Source organism: Molossus molossus, unplaced genomic scaffold, assembly GCF_014108415.1.
Source record: "Molossus molossus isolate mMolMol1 unplaced genomic scaffold, mMolMol1.p scaffold_m16_p_5, whole genome shotgun sequence".
Classification (NCBI taxonomy): Eukaryota; Metazoa; Chordata; class Mammalia; order Chiroptera; family Molossidae; genus Molossus; species Molossus molossus.
This window is the reverse complement of record NW_023425388.1, coordinates 116,509,421-116,528,685: the sequence shown is the minus strand read 5'-3', so window position 1 is coordinate 116,528,685 and position 19,265 is coordinate 116,509,421. Positions and strand designations below refer to the sequence as shown.

The following is a 19,265-nucleotide window of genomic DNA, read 5'->3' as shown; positions in this document are numbered from 1 at the left end:
GTGCAGCCCCACATGTGCCCACCACCACGGACGGGCCTGGGGGCTGCGGCGTCCGGAGAGCAATGGGCGCCTCGGCCTTCGGAGCTTGCTTCCTGAACTGGAAAGAAGCGGTTCCGCAGAGGGATGGCTCACGGGGGTCCGAGGTGCACCGTGAGGCCGGGCCAGCTGTCCGCGCCTTCGAACCAGGTGCTCTGAGTGAATGGGGTCGACGACCCCGCACGGCTTCCCGCGCCAGTCGCTGGAGAGCTTTGGGACAGTGTGGACATCGGAAGGATCGAGGAGTGTGACGGGGTGTGAAATGCTGAACCAACAAAAGCCCATGAGCCCCTAACAATGACCAAGGAGAATTAAAAAATAAAAATAGGGACACTCATTTCTGAACAGTAAGTGTCACGACAGCAATTCTCACTCAGAAAACGGGTCATGCACAGAAAAGAAATCACTCTGCCCTCAGGAAGAACGCTGCTTTATCTCAGCGAGCGGAGGGGCCCACTGCACAGAACAGCGCCCCTCTCTGGCGTCCCCGGGACCTCACAGCGGGCCGGCCCAGCGATGCTCAGGGGGGCAGGTGCCCGCCCTCACCCCGCAGGCCCGCTCCACACGCCTGGAGCCACCTCCTGGGGGAAACCCGTCTTCACGCCGAGGGAACAGGTGCACCTCAGCCTCTTCCACCCGCGCTCTGTCCGAGGTCGGGTGAGGTCCCGCAGGCCAGGCAGCTGAGACACAGGGCACGCGCTGAAACCGGAGGGAACCGGGCCTGAGCACAGAAGCTGGTGCCTGGAATCGGAGGTCAGCGTGGCGTGTCTTCAAGGGCCCCAACCGGCAGAAGGCTGCTTGGCTCAGATAAGAAACCGGACCGTCGGTCGTGTGTTCGGCGGGGTTTATTTTTGCAGCCCAAGTGGCTCAGGGCGGCTGTTTCTGCCTCGTGCCGGGGTGGGGGGAGGCGGCGAGGGCAGTGGGGCCAGAGCACAGTGGACCTAGAAGAGTCCACCATCCAGGTCTAAGCCCCAGGCCCGCAGACCCCAGGGGCACGGGGGGCAAACGGCCGGTTTCCTGGGCAGTTTACCCATGGAGCAGTGTAAGCTTCTCGTCCGTGCCCCCGAGAGAGACCTCATGCCCGTGGCACCTCCTGTCACTTTTCACCACACTGGACACCCAACGATTCCCGTCCCGGGTTCGAGCTGCTCGTCTCGCGAATAATTCATCTCCGTCTTCACTCGTCTCTCTGGCCGCTGGCCGGCGCTCCTGCCTGACCCATGCGCCCTGAGAGCGAGACTCTGAGCCCTCGTCCGCCCACAGCCCCAGGCCGCCTCCGGCCGGCTGGCACCCTTCTCCCTAGCGATGCTTCCGGGGCCCAGACCCACACCCCGCACACCCCAGGACACGTGTCACCGCAGGGAGGAAAGAGCAAATGCCCTCCAGGGAGTCCGCTCCAGGTGCCAGCAAGTGACCGGCCCTGAGGCTCGGGTCTCTCCCAGGCCGAGGGCAATCGGGAGCCTGCGCACTGGCCCTGGTGCGGCTCGCAGACCGGCCCTCGGGCTCCGGCACGGAGCACAGACCAGAGGCTGGCGGGTGGCGACAGCCCAGGGCACCGCTGCCTCCTCTCGCCCCTCCGCGCTCACCGGCAGCTTACGGGGGCCTGGCACAGTCACACACAATGTCACATGGACTCACTTCATCCCTAACGGCACCGTCAGTCACCCCGTTTTGCAGACTAGAACCGAGGGCGCCCTGTAACAACGGCGGCACGAGGCCCCTCCACGCTCCGGGTCACCGGCAGACAGAACTCTCAGACCCTCTCCGGCCTCCCGTCACCGCCCACGGCCGCGGATGTCGGAGCCCACAGAGAACACAATCCCGGCAGTTCCACTCGAGTCAACTGGTCGGAAATGCTTTTCCTAGGCCCCCCCATCCTCCCGGGAAGCGCTTCTCTACTGTTCGCGAACGTCACTGCCTCTGCGGGTCCCCCGGACGTCCCCCTGAATTTCATTCAGCCACTGTTAGTCCCGGACATAGTCCCGTATCAGCAAAGGCAGGAAGACAAACAACTACACCCCCCTCTGTCCCCACGGACCAGCAGTGTCAGAACGGCCAGCAGGGCCCAGATGGCCCGTGCGCGGAGGCCGGGCGCCATCCACACAGCACCCTCCTCCAGGACGGGGCAGGAGCGTCTCTCTCGCAGAGAACCTGAATGACAAATCGGGAAGGACCAGGACGCACATGGAACCCAGCAGACGGCAGGGAAGGGGACACGTGTCCGGGCACACCCGTGACCCCGGGAGAGCTGACCCCGACCACTCCCAGCGAGGCGCCGACCGACAGCAGGGACAGCGGAAATGCAGGGGCCAGTCGTGGGGGCTCAGCAACAAGCCCTCCCCGGGGAAGGTCCCACTGTGAATGTCCACAGCTCTGGGTTGTTTACTACAAAGACTATTTCCTGGTCTGCTCAGACCTTCTTCAACTATGCAAGTCTGCGTATGTTTTACTTTTTTAACGACTCACGAGACCGTTTTAAATGCTCTTCGCAGGTGAGCTCAAAACGTCGAACACAGTGAAGCATCCTCGTTCAATTAACAACTCAGCATCGTCCCGCTCTGAAAACGATCGGAAGGTAACCATGCGTGATGCCTGGTGCGCACTCCCTCGAGCCCGCAACGCTCAACTAGGTGACAGCATCTTCTGCCTCCGTGTCGACCTGTCGCCTCCTCTGCGTTTGTGTGTTAGGTCCCTACGGTCGAAAACTACAATCCCTTCCCGCAAGCTTCCCCAACTCGCCTCTACTTTAGAATCGCCGCCCTGATGGGAGAATGGATCCAAGTCAAATAGTTTTTTACCTGCTTGAAACGACACACAGAAGCCTCACCTGTAAGCCAGGCTGCTCCCCCCTCGGGCCCACCCTGCTGGGTGTCTGTGCGGGTGGCCAGCTGCGGGCGGCCCACTCGGGACAGTTTAGCAGCTCTCAGGATGGCGGTGAGCATCTTGTGTCGCTGTGTTCGCGGACCTGACACCCAGGGCCCCTCCCTCCTCGCTGTTGCCCGCTCGCCTTCAGGGAACACCCTCTTGGGTGCACTCCGACAGCAGTGCCCTTTAAAAGCACTGTTCTCCTCGGGGTGTGGGGACTGAAATATGACCAGGAATAAAGGCCATTTCTACCGAAAAAGCTTTACGAAGCCTAAGAACAACCCTCGAGACAACCCCGCCGTACAACCAACCCGGAAAAGGGTGACGCCGGATCGCCAATCCCGCCCACAGGGGCTGAGCGCTTCTCTCCACCATCAAGGCGAGAAGACGCAACCTACTGCTGCACATGCTTCTTCTGACGTGTCACAAGCGAATGCGATTCAACACGCAGGTCTGTGTGTGCTCCTGTGGCCGTCCGGCTTGCTGGGGGCACGGAGCCTGCGACCTCCTGGCTGTGTCTCCAGCCACGTGAGTCCACGCGCGCACTTTGCGGAACGCGGCTGGAGGGGGCGCTGAAGGCAACGCAGAGGGAGGGGACGCCAGGCCTGGCCGGCTGACAGGACACCGGGATCCGTCACTGAGAGCACGTGCTGTCCCCACGGGACAGATCGTACGTTCCGTTCGCATCGGAAACACTGGGGTCAGAACACATCCGCTGGACGCTGACACAGTGACACTGCTTGTTAGTTACAAAGCAGGAAACAGTAACGGAATCCGGTGGCACCGCCACGTCCCCGTGATCGAAGTACCACCACCGGTTCCGAGACGGTGGGATCTGACGAACCGAGACACTCGGCACTGCACCCTGGTGTTCCACCTGCATCTAGTCACGAGGAACCGGGCAGGTGCAAGTCAAGGGACAGTCCACAAAATAGCTGTTCTGTCCCCCTCAAAAATCTGAAGGGGGAAGAACTGCTCCGGGTTTAAAAAGGCTAAAAAGACGTGACAGATGAAGGCAACACGGACGGGGGTCAAGGCGGAGAGAGCTGATGTCCCGAGACCAAGGCCCCTGCTGGGAGGGTCCCCGACACCTAGGGGCAGAGGGGACGAGAAGCCCAGCGCGCTTTCTGAGATGCCAGACCTGGCGGGCCAGGGGTGAGCTCCTGAAACGGGTGCATTTTTAAAGCCTTTTTAGTTTCAGCCATCAACATGTTTAGGTCAAACCTTTTAAAATATGTTTCACTGATTTTTTAGAGACAGAGGGAGAGAGAGGAACGTCGATGTGAGGGAGAAACACGGATCGGCCGCCTCCTGCACGCCCCCTACTGGTGATCGAGCCTGCAACCCGGGCACCTGCCCTGACCTGGAATCGAATCGGGACCTCTCAGTCCCTGGGACGATGCTCCATCCACTGAGCATACTGGCCAGGCTAAGTCAAATCTTTTATTTATTTTTTTTAATAATTTTTTTATTATAGTTGGCAGACAATATTATATTATTTTTTTAATTCTTTTTCTTTATTGATGTTAGAGAGAGAGGAAGGAAAAAGAGAGAGCTAGAAACATCAATGAGAGAGAACATCGACTGACGGCCTCCTGCACGCCCCCCACTGGGGATCAGGCCCACAACCTGGGCATGTGCCCTAACCGGGAATCAAACCGGCAACCTCTTGGTGCACCAGTCGACGCTCAACCACTGAGCCACACTGGCCAGGCTAAGTCAAACCTTTTATACTGTACCATTAAAATTGTATAGTAGCCACTTGACCTTCATGGATTTAAAATTCACACTTGTTAATACATGTGAATGACCCAAAAAACCTATGAACTGTAACAGTCTATAAATAAACTGAGTCAAAAAACAGAATCACGTTACATGGCTTAAGAAAAAAATATATATAGCTAGTGGGTGAGCCTAATCAACCATCCACTGTGGATGTGCAAGTAATAAAAATTTTAGCTTTGTGTGGGTAGAAAATAGCCCTACTGAAACACAACTGGTTACGGTGGAAAGAAAATGAATGGGAATGTAACGAATCTAATGAAAAGTCTACGATGCTCCTACCTAGGAACTGAAGTTGGGCTTCCCTCCAGGCATTCGGTAAGAAATCAGATGGTTCTGGTGATACCCTCTTATCGGGGATCCCTAAAGCTCTAACTACATGTTCATTACAGATGATGAATCTGTCAAACTTTTATTTGTCCTAAAATTGTTTTACGTTTCATTTGGCAGAATCGTTCCTGCATGATCACCCTTTGCTGCCTTCCTGTGACAGTTAAAATCAGATTAAATTCAGCATCAGGGAAAACGCTGACAGGAACAAGCTAGAAGAAAAAATTTGAGGAATCCTGGCGGGTTTGGCTCAGCGGTTAGAGCGCCGCCCGTGGACCAATGAGTCATGGGTTCGAGTCCAGCCAAGGGCACAGACCTCAGCTGCAGTTCGTCCCCAGCCCTGGTCAGGGTGGTACAGGAGGCAACCAGTTGATGTGTCTCTCTCATGTCGATGTTTCGCTCTCTCTCCTTCTCTCTCCCTCCCTCCCACTGTATCTGAAGATAAATGGGAAAATATCCTCGGGTGAGAATTTAAAAAAATGTGTGTGTGTGTGTGTGTGTGAAGAGTCTAAGGGATAGAGAAACAGATTCTCCATTATAGCTTTCAGGACTATGAACCGGGGGCAAATGGGAATTAAAAAGACACACACACACATGACTGCTTCGTGCCTAAGGACGCACTTATTTATCCTAAAACTGCTGAGCACCTTCTGCACGCCAGACACTGCCCTGGGAGATGCGTGCTCGCCAATCTGACATTTCCCACGGAGACACATTACAGCTGGGAGTGGGTGGAGACAAGGGATCACAGATTAATTTAGAATATAACACGAGTCCAGCCGCTGTGGCTCCGTGGCTGAGCGTCAACCCTGCACCAAGAGGTCACGGGTTCGATTCCCGGTCAGGGCACATGCCCAGGTTGTGGGCCTGATCCCCAGTGGGGGGCGTGCAGGAGGCGGCCAATCATCTCTTGTTGGTGTTTCTCTCTCTCTCTCCCTCTCCCTCTAAAATCAGTAAAGAATAATATTATTTTCTAAAAAGAATGATCTGTAACCCTCGTGTTCAAAAGGACACCTTCACACAATTGCCCGCGCACACTCCCAGTGGAAACCACGTGCCACGTCCCGCCGGGGTCCCTGTCCCGCCCGGAGGCGGCCCTGACTGCCCACACTTCCCCTGGGGGCTTTCAGGAATCATCTGCAGGGCGGAGCGAGCAGGGGGCGGCGGACACACACCCTGAAGGTCATTGGGGTTAGGGAAGCGTGCCGTGACTCAAACAGCAACCTGTGTGCTGTGCCTGGGAGGGGAGGGAGAAACGACACCTGTCGCTAGGTGTCCAGAGAAAACCTGCTGAGGAAAGGACATGGAGCCAAAGCCTCGGGGAGGAGGCGGCACCCAGACACGCGAACCCCGAGACACGCGAACCCCAGCCCCGGGGAGAAGCGCGGAGCCCTGGGGAGGGCGCACGGGAGCGAGGGCAGGAGGAAAGCCGTCTGGCGGGGCGGGCAGGAAGAGGGCAGATCACGGGGGCTCGGCGGCCACGGAGGAATCCGGACGCTCACCCTGACTGTGGTAGGAAAGGACTATGAAACTATCCGCAGGGTGGCGAGAAGTCTGCAGACACAGGACATGGCTGAGGTCCTCTCGACACCTCGCTGGCGGACTCGGGACGCGGGGACGAGGGACAGGGACCAGCTCCTCCGTCCATACCATGAGGACGGCGCGCCTGGTGGGTGGGTGGAGGGGCGGCTGCCTCCGGGCCCCGCCGTGAAGCGTACACGACGCCCTGCTCTCTCGCTTACCCACGTTGGGATCTGGAGCCTGGCGTTTCTTAATTTTAGCTTCGGAAATGGCAGAGTAGTAGGCACACGTCATCTTGATCAGCCACACCGCCCGGACCATTGGCACGGAGTATCTGGCTAGGTACGCAAAGACGTCTTCTTTTTTACTGAGGATGGGGACCTAGGAGAAATGACATCCTGTGATCATCGCACACCTGTTCGCCGTCGGTCAAAAGAAAGAGGCTCTTAACTCCTTCTGGTTTTCAGAAAGCATATCCTTATATTTTTTCTTTAAAAAGTATAACCTTAATGGATTTGAAGCAAATGTTCACTAAGAAAAAATAATCAAAACTATATTTAGCACACTGGCAACACAATGGTATCAACTGGGCTTTCCTACTCACAAAAACAAATTATTTGCAAATTGTCAGATGCTTAAGGCTACTCTTCGTATCAACTAAATAGATAAAAAGCCCGATCGCTGTGGCTCAGTGGTTGAGCGTTAACCCTGCACCAAGCAGTCGCCAGTTTGATTCCCGGTCAGGGCACATGCCCAGGTTGTGGGACTGATCCCCAGTGGGGGACATGCAGGAGGCGGCCCATCGATGTTCTTTTTCATCGATTTTTCTTTTTTTTTTAATCCTCATCCGAGGACATTTTTCCACTTTTTGTACAGACAGAGTGGGAGGGAGAGAGAGGAAGAGAGAGAGAGGGAAACATCGATGTGGAAGGGACACATCGAGTGGCTGCCACCCGCACGACCAACCAGGGCCGGGGACAAACTGCAACCGAGGTACAGACCCGAACCCGGGTCTCTCCGGACCGCAGGCCGACGCTCTAACCGCTGAGCCAAACCGGCCAGGGCTCATCGATTTTTCTCTCTCTCCCTCTCCCTTCCTCTCTCCCAAAAATAAAAATTAAAATTAATAGAGAAAAGAAAGAAAAATAGAATTTCATCTTAACACTGGAATGGACAGGTCAAGTGAAAATCAGTCTCCACGCTACATTTTATCCAAGGATACTGCTTTGTAGAAAGCTTTTCAACTGTACCATTTCATAAGAATTAGCAATGTCCACAAAGCTTCTAAAAGTGCCTTTAGCCCCAAATTTAAAATAGAGGCTATTTTTTTAACCAGAGACAAGGAAGTATGGAACAGAGTGATGGGGCAGGGGACAGGAAGACATTAACCAAAGAACTTATATGCATATTTGCATAACCCACAGCCAGATAACAGTGTGGTGAGGCGCTGGATGGGGCGGGAAGCCTGTGGACAGGGGCAATGGGGGAAAACTGGAATAAAAGAGAAAACTTTTTCTTTTTTTTTTTTTGGTACCTGCCCCTAGCGGGAACCAAACCCAGGACTCTGGTCCGCAGGCCGATGCTCCAACCACTGAGCCAAACCGGCCAGGGCTGGAATACTCTTAACAATAAAGACAACACATTCATTATTAATTAAAATAGAGGCTAAAATGATGGAACAGGGAGTCTGCCTAATAAACACGGAGCTAGAAATAGCTGGATAATTAATTCGCTGATGGAAAGTAGGCACTTGGGGTGGTTAATTATTTCCTCCAGACCACAGAGGTGCTATTTAGCAAATTAGTCCCCCCGTGCACCGCCAGGTGGTCTGAAAGAGTTAATGCACTCTTTCCGAAGTCCGCATAAACACCCTGGACCAGCCACTCATCTCTGTACAATCTATTCAACATCTGACTCTAGAGCTGGAGTGGACGGGGCTTGCTGGCTGGGACCAGCAGACTAAAGCAGTGACCCAGAGAGACAGTCGCCCTCAGAGGAGGGCCCGGCACCTCTCTGCTCCATTCCCAGCCCAGTCTGTCTGGTTAAATCCACCTGTGCCAGGCTCGTCTCCTTTGTTAATGTGATAACACCAACCCAGTCGACATCCCTGAGTGTTTAGAAGGGTACAGCAAAAGAATGACAGGTATCAAAATTATAACTATTTTTGTTCTGTTGCCAGTTCCAAAAATGTCTCCATGCCAGCCAAAGTGTTTGCAAGCCATGGACTTGACCCCCTCCTGAGAGGATCCTACACACCACGACCGTGGACAGCTAGAGCCTCGGTCTCTGCGCCACACTCTTGCTTGATCTTGTGTTGGAAATCAGGGCTTCCAACCAGCCAACTGCTCCATGGAGCATAGCATTTTTCTCTCAGTTGACCAAATCCTCGTTTAGTCAGTCGATTCTTTGCACCATACGCATGTTATAAATTCGACTATGCCTACATTTGCTACAAAGTGTGACCCCCGAATGAAAAGATACGTCTTCTTTTATAAAACAGGGCGATGCCCCTTGATTTCACTTGACTTCACCTGGTTCTTATCAAAGAAACATCCAGCTTCTCCAATACTGAGGGAAATCTGGCTGTGTGCACACTGCGATACAATGTGTCCACCTACTGTATCTTCTGGGCCATTCAGTAGGCTTGATCTTGTGTAGTTCCCGCCTTGGGTGCTGATACAATGTGTCTACCTACTGTATCTTCTGGGCCATTCAATAGGCTTGATCATGTGTAGTTCCCGCCCTGGGTGCTGATACAATGTGTCCACCTACTGTATCTTATGGGCCATTCAATAGGCTTGATTCTGTGTAGTCCATTCCCCCCACCCCCTGCCTTGGGTGCTGATTCAATGTGTCCACATCCTGTGTTTTACAGGCCATTCAATAGGCTTGATCCTGTGTAGTTCCCGCCTTGGGAGCCGACAGAAGAGCACACCCCCAGGAAAGACGCAAACTGCACACAGCGCTGACTGAAAGGGAGCTGGAGGTCACAGGCCAAAGCTGTAAGAGGCTTCCCTTCTACAGACCACAGCCAGACATTTTCACAAGAAAATGTCTTGAAAATGCAGCTTCCAGGGCACACCCCTCACGGAGCACAAGGCTCGGCTTCACCGTCATTTAAGCCGGAGACAAAAGCACAGGCTTCAATGTTCGGCTCCAGAGCCAAGCTGCTGCTGCTCACGCAGAACACACAGCTTGGCGTCAGCGAGTTAAGTTCCTGCCGTCGGGGTCGGAAAGCCTCTTCGTCAGCCATACCAAAAGTTGATTAAACCAAGGCCCGAAACATGGGCAAATGCAAAGAGTGAAGTCGGCGTCTCCAAAGAAACATCCCCAATAGCAATGTTGCGGATGCCCAAAGGATTTCTTTTGAACAGAAGTGGCAGGAGGAAACACAGGAACACTGGAACACGTGGAATGTGGAGATGAAAGCAAACAAGGCCACCGGTCTTACACGAGCGGCAGGAGGCAAAGCTCCCCCCGCCCCCGGCCCCTGCTCCTACAGCAGAGCCCTAAGAAGTGGTTGGCTCAGACCAAGGGCCTTCGAGCACAAGGACACAGGCGAGGACAGTTTCCTCATTAAGGGCCAACTCAGGAAGGAAGATATGTTTACCCTGAGTGAAGCATGACTTCCTTGCAGTGATGGAGTCTATTTTCAACAAAGACTTGAACTTGGAGCTGAACCTGGACAATCACTGGCAGTTGCCTGGGGCCCACATCAAGCCAGAGCTACATGTCAAGACCAGAAGGAAACTGAGACACTCAGCATGTGATGGTTTTCCAGCCCTGCCTCACCTCTTCCCTCGGATGCCGTGACCATCAGCGTTCTCTGTCCGTGGTACCGCCACAGACCACGGCCACCGGCGGAACACGGGAGGACCAGAGAACAGTTCAAGAGCTAGAGGGGTCCCTTAGGGGCCCGAGTCTCCTTTCCCAAATCCAGCCTTGACGGCGACTGGATTAAGAGCCATTCACGGGCGATGGCGGACCCCTCGCTCGCCACGTGCCTGGCGTGCTGAGGCGCTTTGCCGTCACAGAGCCCACGTCCAGAAGCCTGACCCAGCCCACAGAGGACGGCTTTGGAACCCTGGTCGGAGCTGGAAGATGACTCGGAATCTCAGCAGGAAAAGGACGGTCTTTTGCATTAAAGCCCTCTCACTGATCAATCCCAGAAACTAAAGAAGGATTTAAACTTTCTAACATGAAGAGCCTGTAGAAAATGCCAGGGTTTTACCCAACTCAGAGAGAGATTTCGCCATCTCAAGAAGATGATATGCTGAAGGGGGGGGGGGGGGCGGGGATTGAGATGCCTAAGAACTGAAGACTTCAAAGTCTATTCAATGGTAGTATAAAGAAAACATTTTTTTAAAAGTATCGGGGGGGCTCACCTGGGGGACACTGCCTTGGCCAGAGGCTGCTCCCAGTGAAAAGAGAAGAGCAATGCTAACGCCCTGCACACGGCCCAGCCCCTCCCACAAGACCAGACCGACCCCTCAGGGAAGGGCATCCGTTCCCAGGCAGCACTTCCTCCCGGGAAACAGCCACAAACCCTTCCGAGAGCTTTCGAAAAGGAAAACCCAAAGAGAAAGATGTCAGGCTGGCCACGCGGGAGCCGAAGGCACTAACCAACGCGGAGTATGGACTCCGGTTAGAAAGCCAACAAGTATGGAAGGATGTCCCTGGACCTGCAGGTGTCCAGAGGCCACGCAGAGGCCACGGTGGGCCCTGGTGGTGCGTGTCCACTCGTGGAGACAAAGTGCCACACGCCAGGCTGTGCTGGGCCGGGGCTCTGGCTGAGCAGCAAGAGGCGGCTGTGCCGACTACCAGGGTTTTCAAGGCCGTAGATGCCTGTAACCCCCAAACCCACAGAAGGCAGCGCCCGGCCATGACTCTCGGGCAGGGTGCAGGCCGGGGAGCACGGCCGCTCTTTCCAAGTGTGGCTTAGGAATCAAACAAGCAGATTCACCAAGGAGCTCCGTCAGAACGGGGCCTGCACCTGCCAACCGACGGAAACTCAGCACCAGGGACAGAAGAGGGGGCCCCCTGAGACTGAGGGTTCTGGGCAGAAAAACCCGCAGGACTCCCTGAAAGGGGTGCAAGAAGTCAGGGATCCAGACTGACGGGGAGCTGTCTGGCTCGCATCTAAATTCCGAGACGGTTTACATTGTTAAGATTGCTGAATCTGCGTATTAGTTCCCACTTGCGGAAAATGACCAAAGGCGGTATTTTAAAAGAACCCTCCCTCCCTCCCACCCCCAAAATGCCAGGAGCTATACATAAAGTCCTGCCCACGTTGCTCTAAACCTTTCTCACAGGAGTTTCTCCAGCACACACAGAATCGTCCTCACTATCTGGGTTCTTCTGTTGGGAAGGAGACAGCTTCAAGCACGTGGGTCTTTCCAAGGCAAAGAAGGCACATTGAGGCAAGGGTTTCTGCGTGACACGCCTCGGACAGGCTGGGCTAAGAAACCGGGAAACGGTGGAGAAAAGGGGACCCTAGCACACTGCTGGTGGGAATGCAGACTGGTGCAGCCGCTATGGAAAACAATATGGTGTTACCTCAAAAAATTAAAAATTGAACTTCCATTTGACCCAGTGATCCCACTGCTGGGAATATACCCTAAGAAGCCTGAAACACCAATCAGGAAGAATATATGTACCCCCATGTTCATAGCAGCACTATTTACAATAGCTAAGATCTGGAAACAGCCCAAGTGTCCATCAGTAGACAAACAGATAAAAAAGCTGTGGTACAAATACACACTGGAGTACTATGCAGCTGTAAGAAAGAAAGATCTCTTATCCTTCGAGACGACATGGAGGGACCTAAAAAGTATTATCCTAAGTGAAAGAAGCCAAGCAGAAAAAGACAAATACCACATGATCTCACTTATATACGGAATATATTGAACATAACAGTCTGAGGAATACAGTAGACCCAGACACATGGAAGTAGGGCACAGACTGACATCCCTCAGAAGAGGGGGTGGGGGGTGGTAAGAGATAAACCACAGAACTTATATGCATGTATGCATGACTAATGGACATGGACAACTAAGCCGGGGATGGGGCGGAGGTGGGGTGGGGTGGGGGTGCCAATGGGGTAAAAAAGGTAAAATATCTGTAACAAAAAAATTTTAAAAAAATAAAAAAAGTAACCGGGAAACGTAACAGAAATCGGGTCCTATGCCTGTTTCTGATGTAAAACCCTCGTCTACCTGAAGTCCATGTGGACCGCTTCCTGGTGGGTGTTCAGGTCTAAGGACGTCCTGGGGACCACGTGCCACCCAAACAAACGGGGAGCCGCCCTGGGTAGCCCGGGCCGGGCGCAGTGTGCCTGGCCTGAGGCTTCGAGCTTTGGAGACAGCTGGGGAAACAAATACGCGCGCGAACGTTCCCTCAAAGCTCCCACGTCGGCAAGGCCGTCGTTAAAACAGCGCAGGGACAGGGTCATACCTTTTTCGCCAAAACAGCCAGCGGTTTGTTGCCCGCCAGGTCGGAGAACCAGCTGTGGATGGCACTCTGCGACCGAGCAGTCACCAGCCAGTAATTGTCTTTCGCGTTCACTTGCGGCTTCTTCTTCCCGGTGTCCTGGAAGGTGTTCAGCTTCAGCTTCTCGGCTAATATGCTGCTGAAGTAGGCTCCGATCTGAGGAAACAAGGGAAAAGGAGAACGTGCAAGGGAAGTAAGTCCGTCCGTCACGTATAACGGCCTTTCGTCGTTATCAGTTCGACTGAAAATCTTCCAACAGCCCACTGGAAAATCAGGTCGCAACTCAAGTCCCGGAAAGAGCTGTGATTTCCTTAGCCTGACAACACAGCCCCACAGCACCTCGGTTCCTAGCAACAAGCGGGTTCCGGAAAGGAGAGCCTTTGAAAGTATCTGGTGAGATGGGATTAAATACCCCGAATAAATGTCAGGAGAAGGGGGTCCCCGCCTCCCCCTGCGGCTGCCGGCCCTTGCGTCCTGCACACCCACCCGGGGGAGCACCCTCCTGGGAGAGCTGCACAGACAGCTGAGTAGTCAGTCACACTGTAACCCTTATTCATGTTTCATCTTCAGAGCACGCATCTTCAGAAAGCAAACTCTGTATGTATACTCAGAGACATGTAATGTATTTAAGTGGAAAATTGCAAGAATCAGTTAAATGACCTATCCAGCAGCTCTGGCCGGGCTGCCAGTTTCGTGAGCACACGTGTGTCGAGAGCGAGCGACTGTGACCTGCTCTGAATGAGGCAGGCAGCGAGGGTGCTCCTCTGATCTGCCGTAGCATCTTCATACTAACAAGTTAAAAGAAGACAAGGAAGGAGAAAGACAACAGGGACGGAGATAAAGTCATACCTGAAACTTAAATTAGTCCACAAAAAACCTGTTGGAATTTCTAAGCATTCTAGCAAAGGATCACCTTTCATCCCCTGGGAATTCTCAAATAGTAGCAAGTTTGTCAGTAACAGTTGCTAACAAGTAGCTCCAACCCTGGTTAGCAGACAGTGGCAACATGATTAAAATAAAATACGTACTCTGGAGAAGCAAAATGAGAATCAGTATCTTAGTTACTGCTCACGAGTCTAACCATTACTACACAGGTTGAAGGAGGTGTAAGCAATTAGCCAAGTTTACCACCAGGGTGAAATGCTGGAACTGCACAAATTTTTAATGTGAACTGTAATTCCTTGATCCTTGTGATTAATGTACAATAAAAGGAAATTGCTTGTTGGTGTGTTGATGTAAAATGGTAATAAAAATTAAGAATGATTAGAAAAAAAAGTCTCAGCTTTACTTTAAAAAAAAAAAACAGCAAAAAAAACCTTCACAGTTTTTTTTTTTTTAAAGCAAATATTTGCATAGTGCCCCAACAGAGAATCAAATAAATGCAAACATTTAGCAAAAACCAGTTTGTTTTTTTTTAAACAAGCAGCTAACAATAACAGATAGTTTAATTTTAAATTTCTCAATCAATGTTTGGTCTTTGAACCATGGGCACAAAACACTTACCTATTCAAACTATTTTACTTTTAAAATGTCTCTTATTTCCACATTTATGTATCAGCCTTTTAATCATTATAAACAAAGGCATACATTCTTTTTTTTTTTTTTTTTTTCCCCAAAGTAAACTGCTTTACAATTATACTCTCTTCTACATTCGCAGCAATGGGACATGGTGACTGTATGTAAGTTATTCTTCCTAAAAAACCAGCCGAAGAACCACATACTGAAAACAAAGTCAAAATTTCCAAAACAGCAAGGCAGAATAAAATGCATATTAGAATTCAAACAAGAAAGATAAAAAATAAAAACATGATCACGCATTTTATTTTACTGTAACAGCAATATATTCACATTATCCCCAAATCAAAAGAAGTAAAGAGTCTCACACCCAAGTCCCAGAGCCCACCTCCTCTAACCAACTGTGATGAGTGTCTCACGTCTCCAGCATTTCATATACCCAAACAGGAATACGTGATTCTCTCTCTCGTACGTACCCCTCCTCTTATACAACCAGCAGATGTCCAAGAGCCTTCCGTCGGCACCTGCAGAGCTTCCTGTCTGTGTTCACAGACACATCAAAATGGACGGGGTGGACGTCCCACATTTTACTCAACCGAGCACCTGTGAATGGACATCTGGGGTATGTGTTCCAAACACCTGCTGTCCCGAGTCACCGTCAAGGGAACAACCTTCCCTATTTAATATTCCGGACGTGGACGGCTATAGCTTTCAGACCCATTTCCAGAATTCAGAGTCTATGATTTTTTATTTTAATCAGCATTGCTAAACTTCCCCGCAAAGGTTTATACCAAGTGGCACTCTCTCACACAAGGAACGAAAAATAAGGCTTAATTAAAACTTCTTTCGAAACATCTGTAACAAAAATAAAGTAATAAAAATTGAAGAAAAACAAAACAAGAAGTTGCATACATGTATGCGTAACCCATGGACACAGACAACAATGCTGGGGGGGGGGGGGGCGTGCATGGGAGGGGAGAAACATCTGTAACAAAAATAAATGAATAAAACTTCTTTCCATCTATCCAAAGCTATTCTGCAAATGATAATTCGATACGAAAATGGGAAAAGTTTAGGGGCTACACACCACAGTCTATATACGTAATGTTTCTAAGATCAAAGTCCCCCCGGAAGGTGTGACTTCCCACGTGAATGTCACAGGAGGTGACGTAGCAGCTGTGATGGGTGACATTTCTACTCCCTGTGACTCAGAGTGACATAAAACTTGACACAACTGAGAACTATTTGGCAGTTCAAATAAAGAGACATGAAACATTCCTATTCTGTTGTGGGCTGAACTGTGTGTTCCCAACGCTGAGACGAGGAAGCCCTGACCACCTCTGGAGACAGGGCCTCTGACGAGGCAAACAGGGCTGAGCGAGGTCACAGGGGTGGTACCCAACAGGACGGGCGCAGGCAGACCCAGAGGGCCGTGTGCCCAGCACGGGGACGGGGTGCAGGCAGACCCAGAGGGCCGTGTGCCCAGCACGGGGACAGGGTGCAGGCAGACCCAGAGGGCCGTGTGCCCAGCACAGGGACGGGGTGCAGGCAGACCCAGAGGGCCGTGTCCCAGCACAGGGACGGGTGCCCAGCACAGGGACGGGGTGCAGGCAGACCCAGAGGGCCGTGTCCCAGCACAGGGACGGGTGCAGGCAGACCCAGAGGGCCGTGTGCCCAGCACAGGGACGGGGTGCAGGCAGACCCAGAGGGCCGTGTGCCAGCACAGGGACGGGTGCAGGCAGACCCAGAGGGCCGTGTGCCCAGCACAGGGACGGGGTGCAGGCAGACCCAGAGGGCCGTGTGCCCAGCACAGGGACGGGGTGCAGGCAGACCCAGAGGGCCGTGTGCCCAGCACAGGGACGGGGTGCAGGCAGACCCAGCGGGCCGTGTGCCCAGCACAGGGACGGGGTGCAGGCAGACCCAGAGGGCCGTGTGCCCAGCACAGGGACGGGGTGCAGGCAGACCCAGAGGGCCGTGTGCCAGCACAGGGACGGGTGCAGGCAGACCCAGAGGGCCGTGTGCCAGCACAGGGACGGGGTGCAGGCAGACCCAGAGGGCCGTGTGCCCAGCACAGGGACGGGGTGCAGGCAGACCCAGAGGGCCGTGTGCCAGCACAGGGACGGGTGCAGGCAGACCCAGAGGGCCGTGTGCCCAGCACAGGGACGGGGTGCAGGCAGACCCAGAGGGCCGTGTGCCCAGCACAGGGACGGGGTGCAGGCAGACCCAGAGGGCCGTGTCCCAGCACAGGGACGGGTGCAGGCAGACCCAGAGGGCCGTGTGCCCAGCACAGGGACGGGGTGCAGGCAGACCCAGAGGGCCGTGTGCCCAGGGACGGGGTGCAGGCAGACCCAGAGGGCCGTGTGCCCAGCACAGGGACGGGTGCAGGCAGACCCAGAGGGCCGTGTGCCCAGCACAGGGACGGGTGCAGGCAGACCCAGAGGGCCGTGTGCCCAGCACAGGGACGGGTGCAGGCAGACCCAGAGGGCCGTGTGCCCAGCACAGGGACAGGTGCAGGCAGACCCAGAGGGCCGTGTGCCCAGCACAGGGACGGGTGCAGGCAGACCCAGAGGGCCGTGTGCCCAGCACAGGGACGGGGTGCAGGCAGACCCAGAGGGCCGTGTGCCCAGCACAGGGACGGGGTGCAGGCAGACCCAGAGGGCCGTGTGCCCAGCACAGGGACGGGTGCAGGCAGACCCAGAGGGCCGTGTGCCCAGCACAGGGACGGGGTGCAGGCAGACCCAGAGGGCCGTGTGCCCAGGGACGGGGTGCAGGCAGACCCAGAGGGCCGTGTGCCCAGCACAGGGACGGGTGCAGGCAGACCCAGAGGGCGGTGTGCCCAGCACAGGGACGGGGTGCAGGCAGACCCAGAGGGCCGTGTGCCCAGCACAGGGACGGGTGCAGGCCGACCCAGAGGGCTGTGTGCCCAGCACAGGGACTGGGAGAAGGCCGACCCAGAGGGCCGTGTGCACACACCAAGGAGAGGCCTCAGGAGAAGCCAGCCCTGCTGCCACCTTGGTCTTGGACCCCAGCCTCTGGGAGAGAATAAATGATCTCAGAAAAGCACATGTCTGTTGGGTAAGCACGCAGGCTGCGGTGCCTCATTTCGGCAGCTCGACGAGACGGAGGCACCGTCTGGGGAGCGATGCTGTCCCAGGAATTCGAACTGAAGAACAAAAGCTGTGTCTTCGGCCACGACTACCACCTCTTGGTTAACCAGAGCCTGGCAACAGCCCGCGGGTGTGTACGAGCAGCGTCCGTCCGTGGCAGTCCAGAAAGCGTGACATGTCACCTAGCCATCGATCACCACTAGCACGATCACCTCAGCCTCGAGGGAAACAGCACACGAAGCCTCATGATTCTGAGGTACGTTAGGGACCGCGGAAAAGTTTCATAGATGGACGATAGCGACAGTTGCACAACATTGTCACTGTACTTAATGCCAAAAAACTGTGCTCTTTAAAAGGCTGAAATGGCTCGACCAGTGTGGCTCAGTGGTTGAGCGCCGACCCTGCACCAAGAGGTCGCTGGTTCGATTCCTGGTCAGGGCACATGCCCAGGTTGTGGGCTGATCCCCAGTGGGGGGCGTGCAGGAGGCGGCCAGTCAATGTTCTCTCTCATCCATGTTTCTCTCTCTCTCCTTCTCCCTTCCTCTCTCTAAAATCAATAAAGAAATAATTTGTTTAAAGGCTGAAATAGTAAATTTCATGTTATGCATATTTTACCACATTAACAAGAAAATCTGAACACAAACGACAACATATATGGCTGCGGTTGCAGGGTTAAAAATTGTCAAGATGGGAAAAAGACAAAACTAAACACATAGCGTTTGGTTGATAGAATCATCTGTAGAAAATGCTTTTACTTTAGTTCACATCCTTTAAATAAGAGTTCAGTTGGTAATTTAGCAAACCGTCAATCACATGTTTGTGTGTACACGTGTGCACATAAAAACAGATGCAGAATGGTACAGGAACCTTCAGCACTGGGTGTCTTGGGGAAGAAGGAAAAGGCATAGAAACCTGTCTATATGTTTGATTTCTTTTTACTTGTGTGTATGATGGTTTCAGTTTCATAAAAGTACTTTAATATTTGAAAATTAAGAATGCCTCAAAATTTCTTAAACATCAAAACCAAAACTCAAAAAACAAGCAGAAACACGTCTATCTAATTATCAACATACCACATACACACAAAAATTTAATGCAAGAAAATTAACAGAACATTCCGACTGTACTTTTTTCTTTTTTTTGGTGCACGCCCTGAGCGGGAACCGAACCCGGGACTCTCCGGTCCGCAGGCCGACGCCCCAACCGCGGACCCAAACCGGCCAGGGCCCTACTACAGTCATTTTAATTGTGATTGTGATACAGAGTGTGTAATTGACTCAGACAACCCAGAGCGCGCGCGGTATCATTGTCACTGTCGCGGTCGACTTTTTAATGAATCTGTTTGAAAAGCCCGCGATAGAGTGAAGCCAGGACCCTGGAAGCACAAGAGGCGGGGACGACGGTGAACAGAGCTGCTGAAGGGGCAACAGAACCCAGGACGCTCAGCCCTGCTGCGGCCACACTGCGCCTGCTCACCCCGTGGGCGGGGAAGCCTGGAAACCATCCTGGACCCCGCGACCTCATCCCGGAGGCAAGTGCACGGGCCCTGCCACGCCCCTGGGCAACCCCGCCTGTGAGCCCTGGGAAGAGCCCGGAAAGAGCCCGGGAAGGGACCTGGGA

The 19,265-nt window shown here is 53.4% G+C and overlaps 1 protein-coding gene across 1 annotated transcript in view; it reads right to left on the bottom strand.

The window, feature by feature from the left end:
* The window catches only part of LOC118617051 (mediator of RNA polymerase II transcription subunit 12-like protein), a 173,475-nt gene that overhangs the window by 112,257 nt on the left and 41,953 nt on the right, over nt 1–19,265 (bottom strand). The window contains exons 7-9 of the mRNA XM_036242536.1: nt 12,988–13,179; nt 6,756–6,915; nt 5,635–5,734 (exon numbers count right to left, since the gene is read on the bottom strand). Of these exons, the coding sequence (XP_036098429.1) occupies nt 5,635–5,734; nt 6,756–6,915; nt 12,988–13,179 (452 nt within the window). The remainder of the gene's footprint in view (nt 1–5,634; nt 5,735–6,755; nt 6,916–12,987; nt 13,180–19,265) is intronic.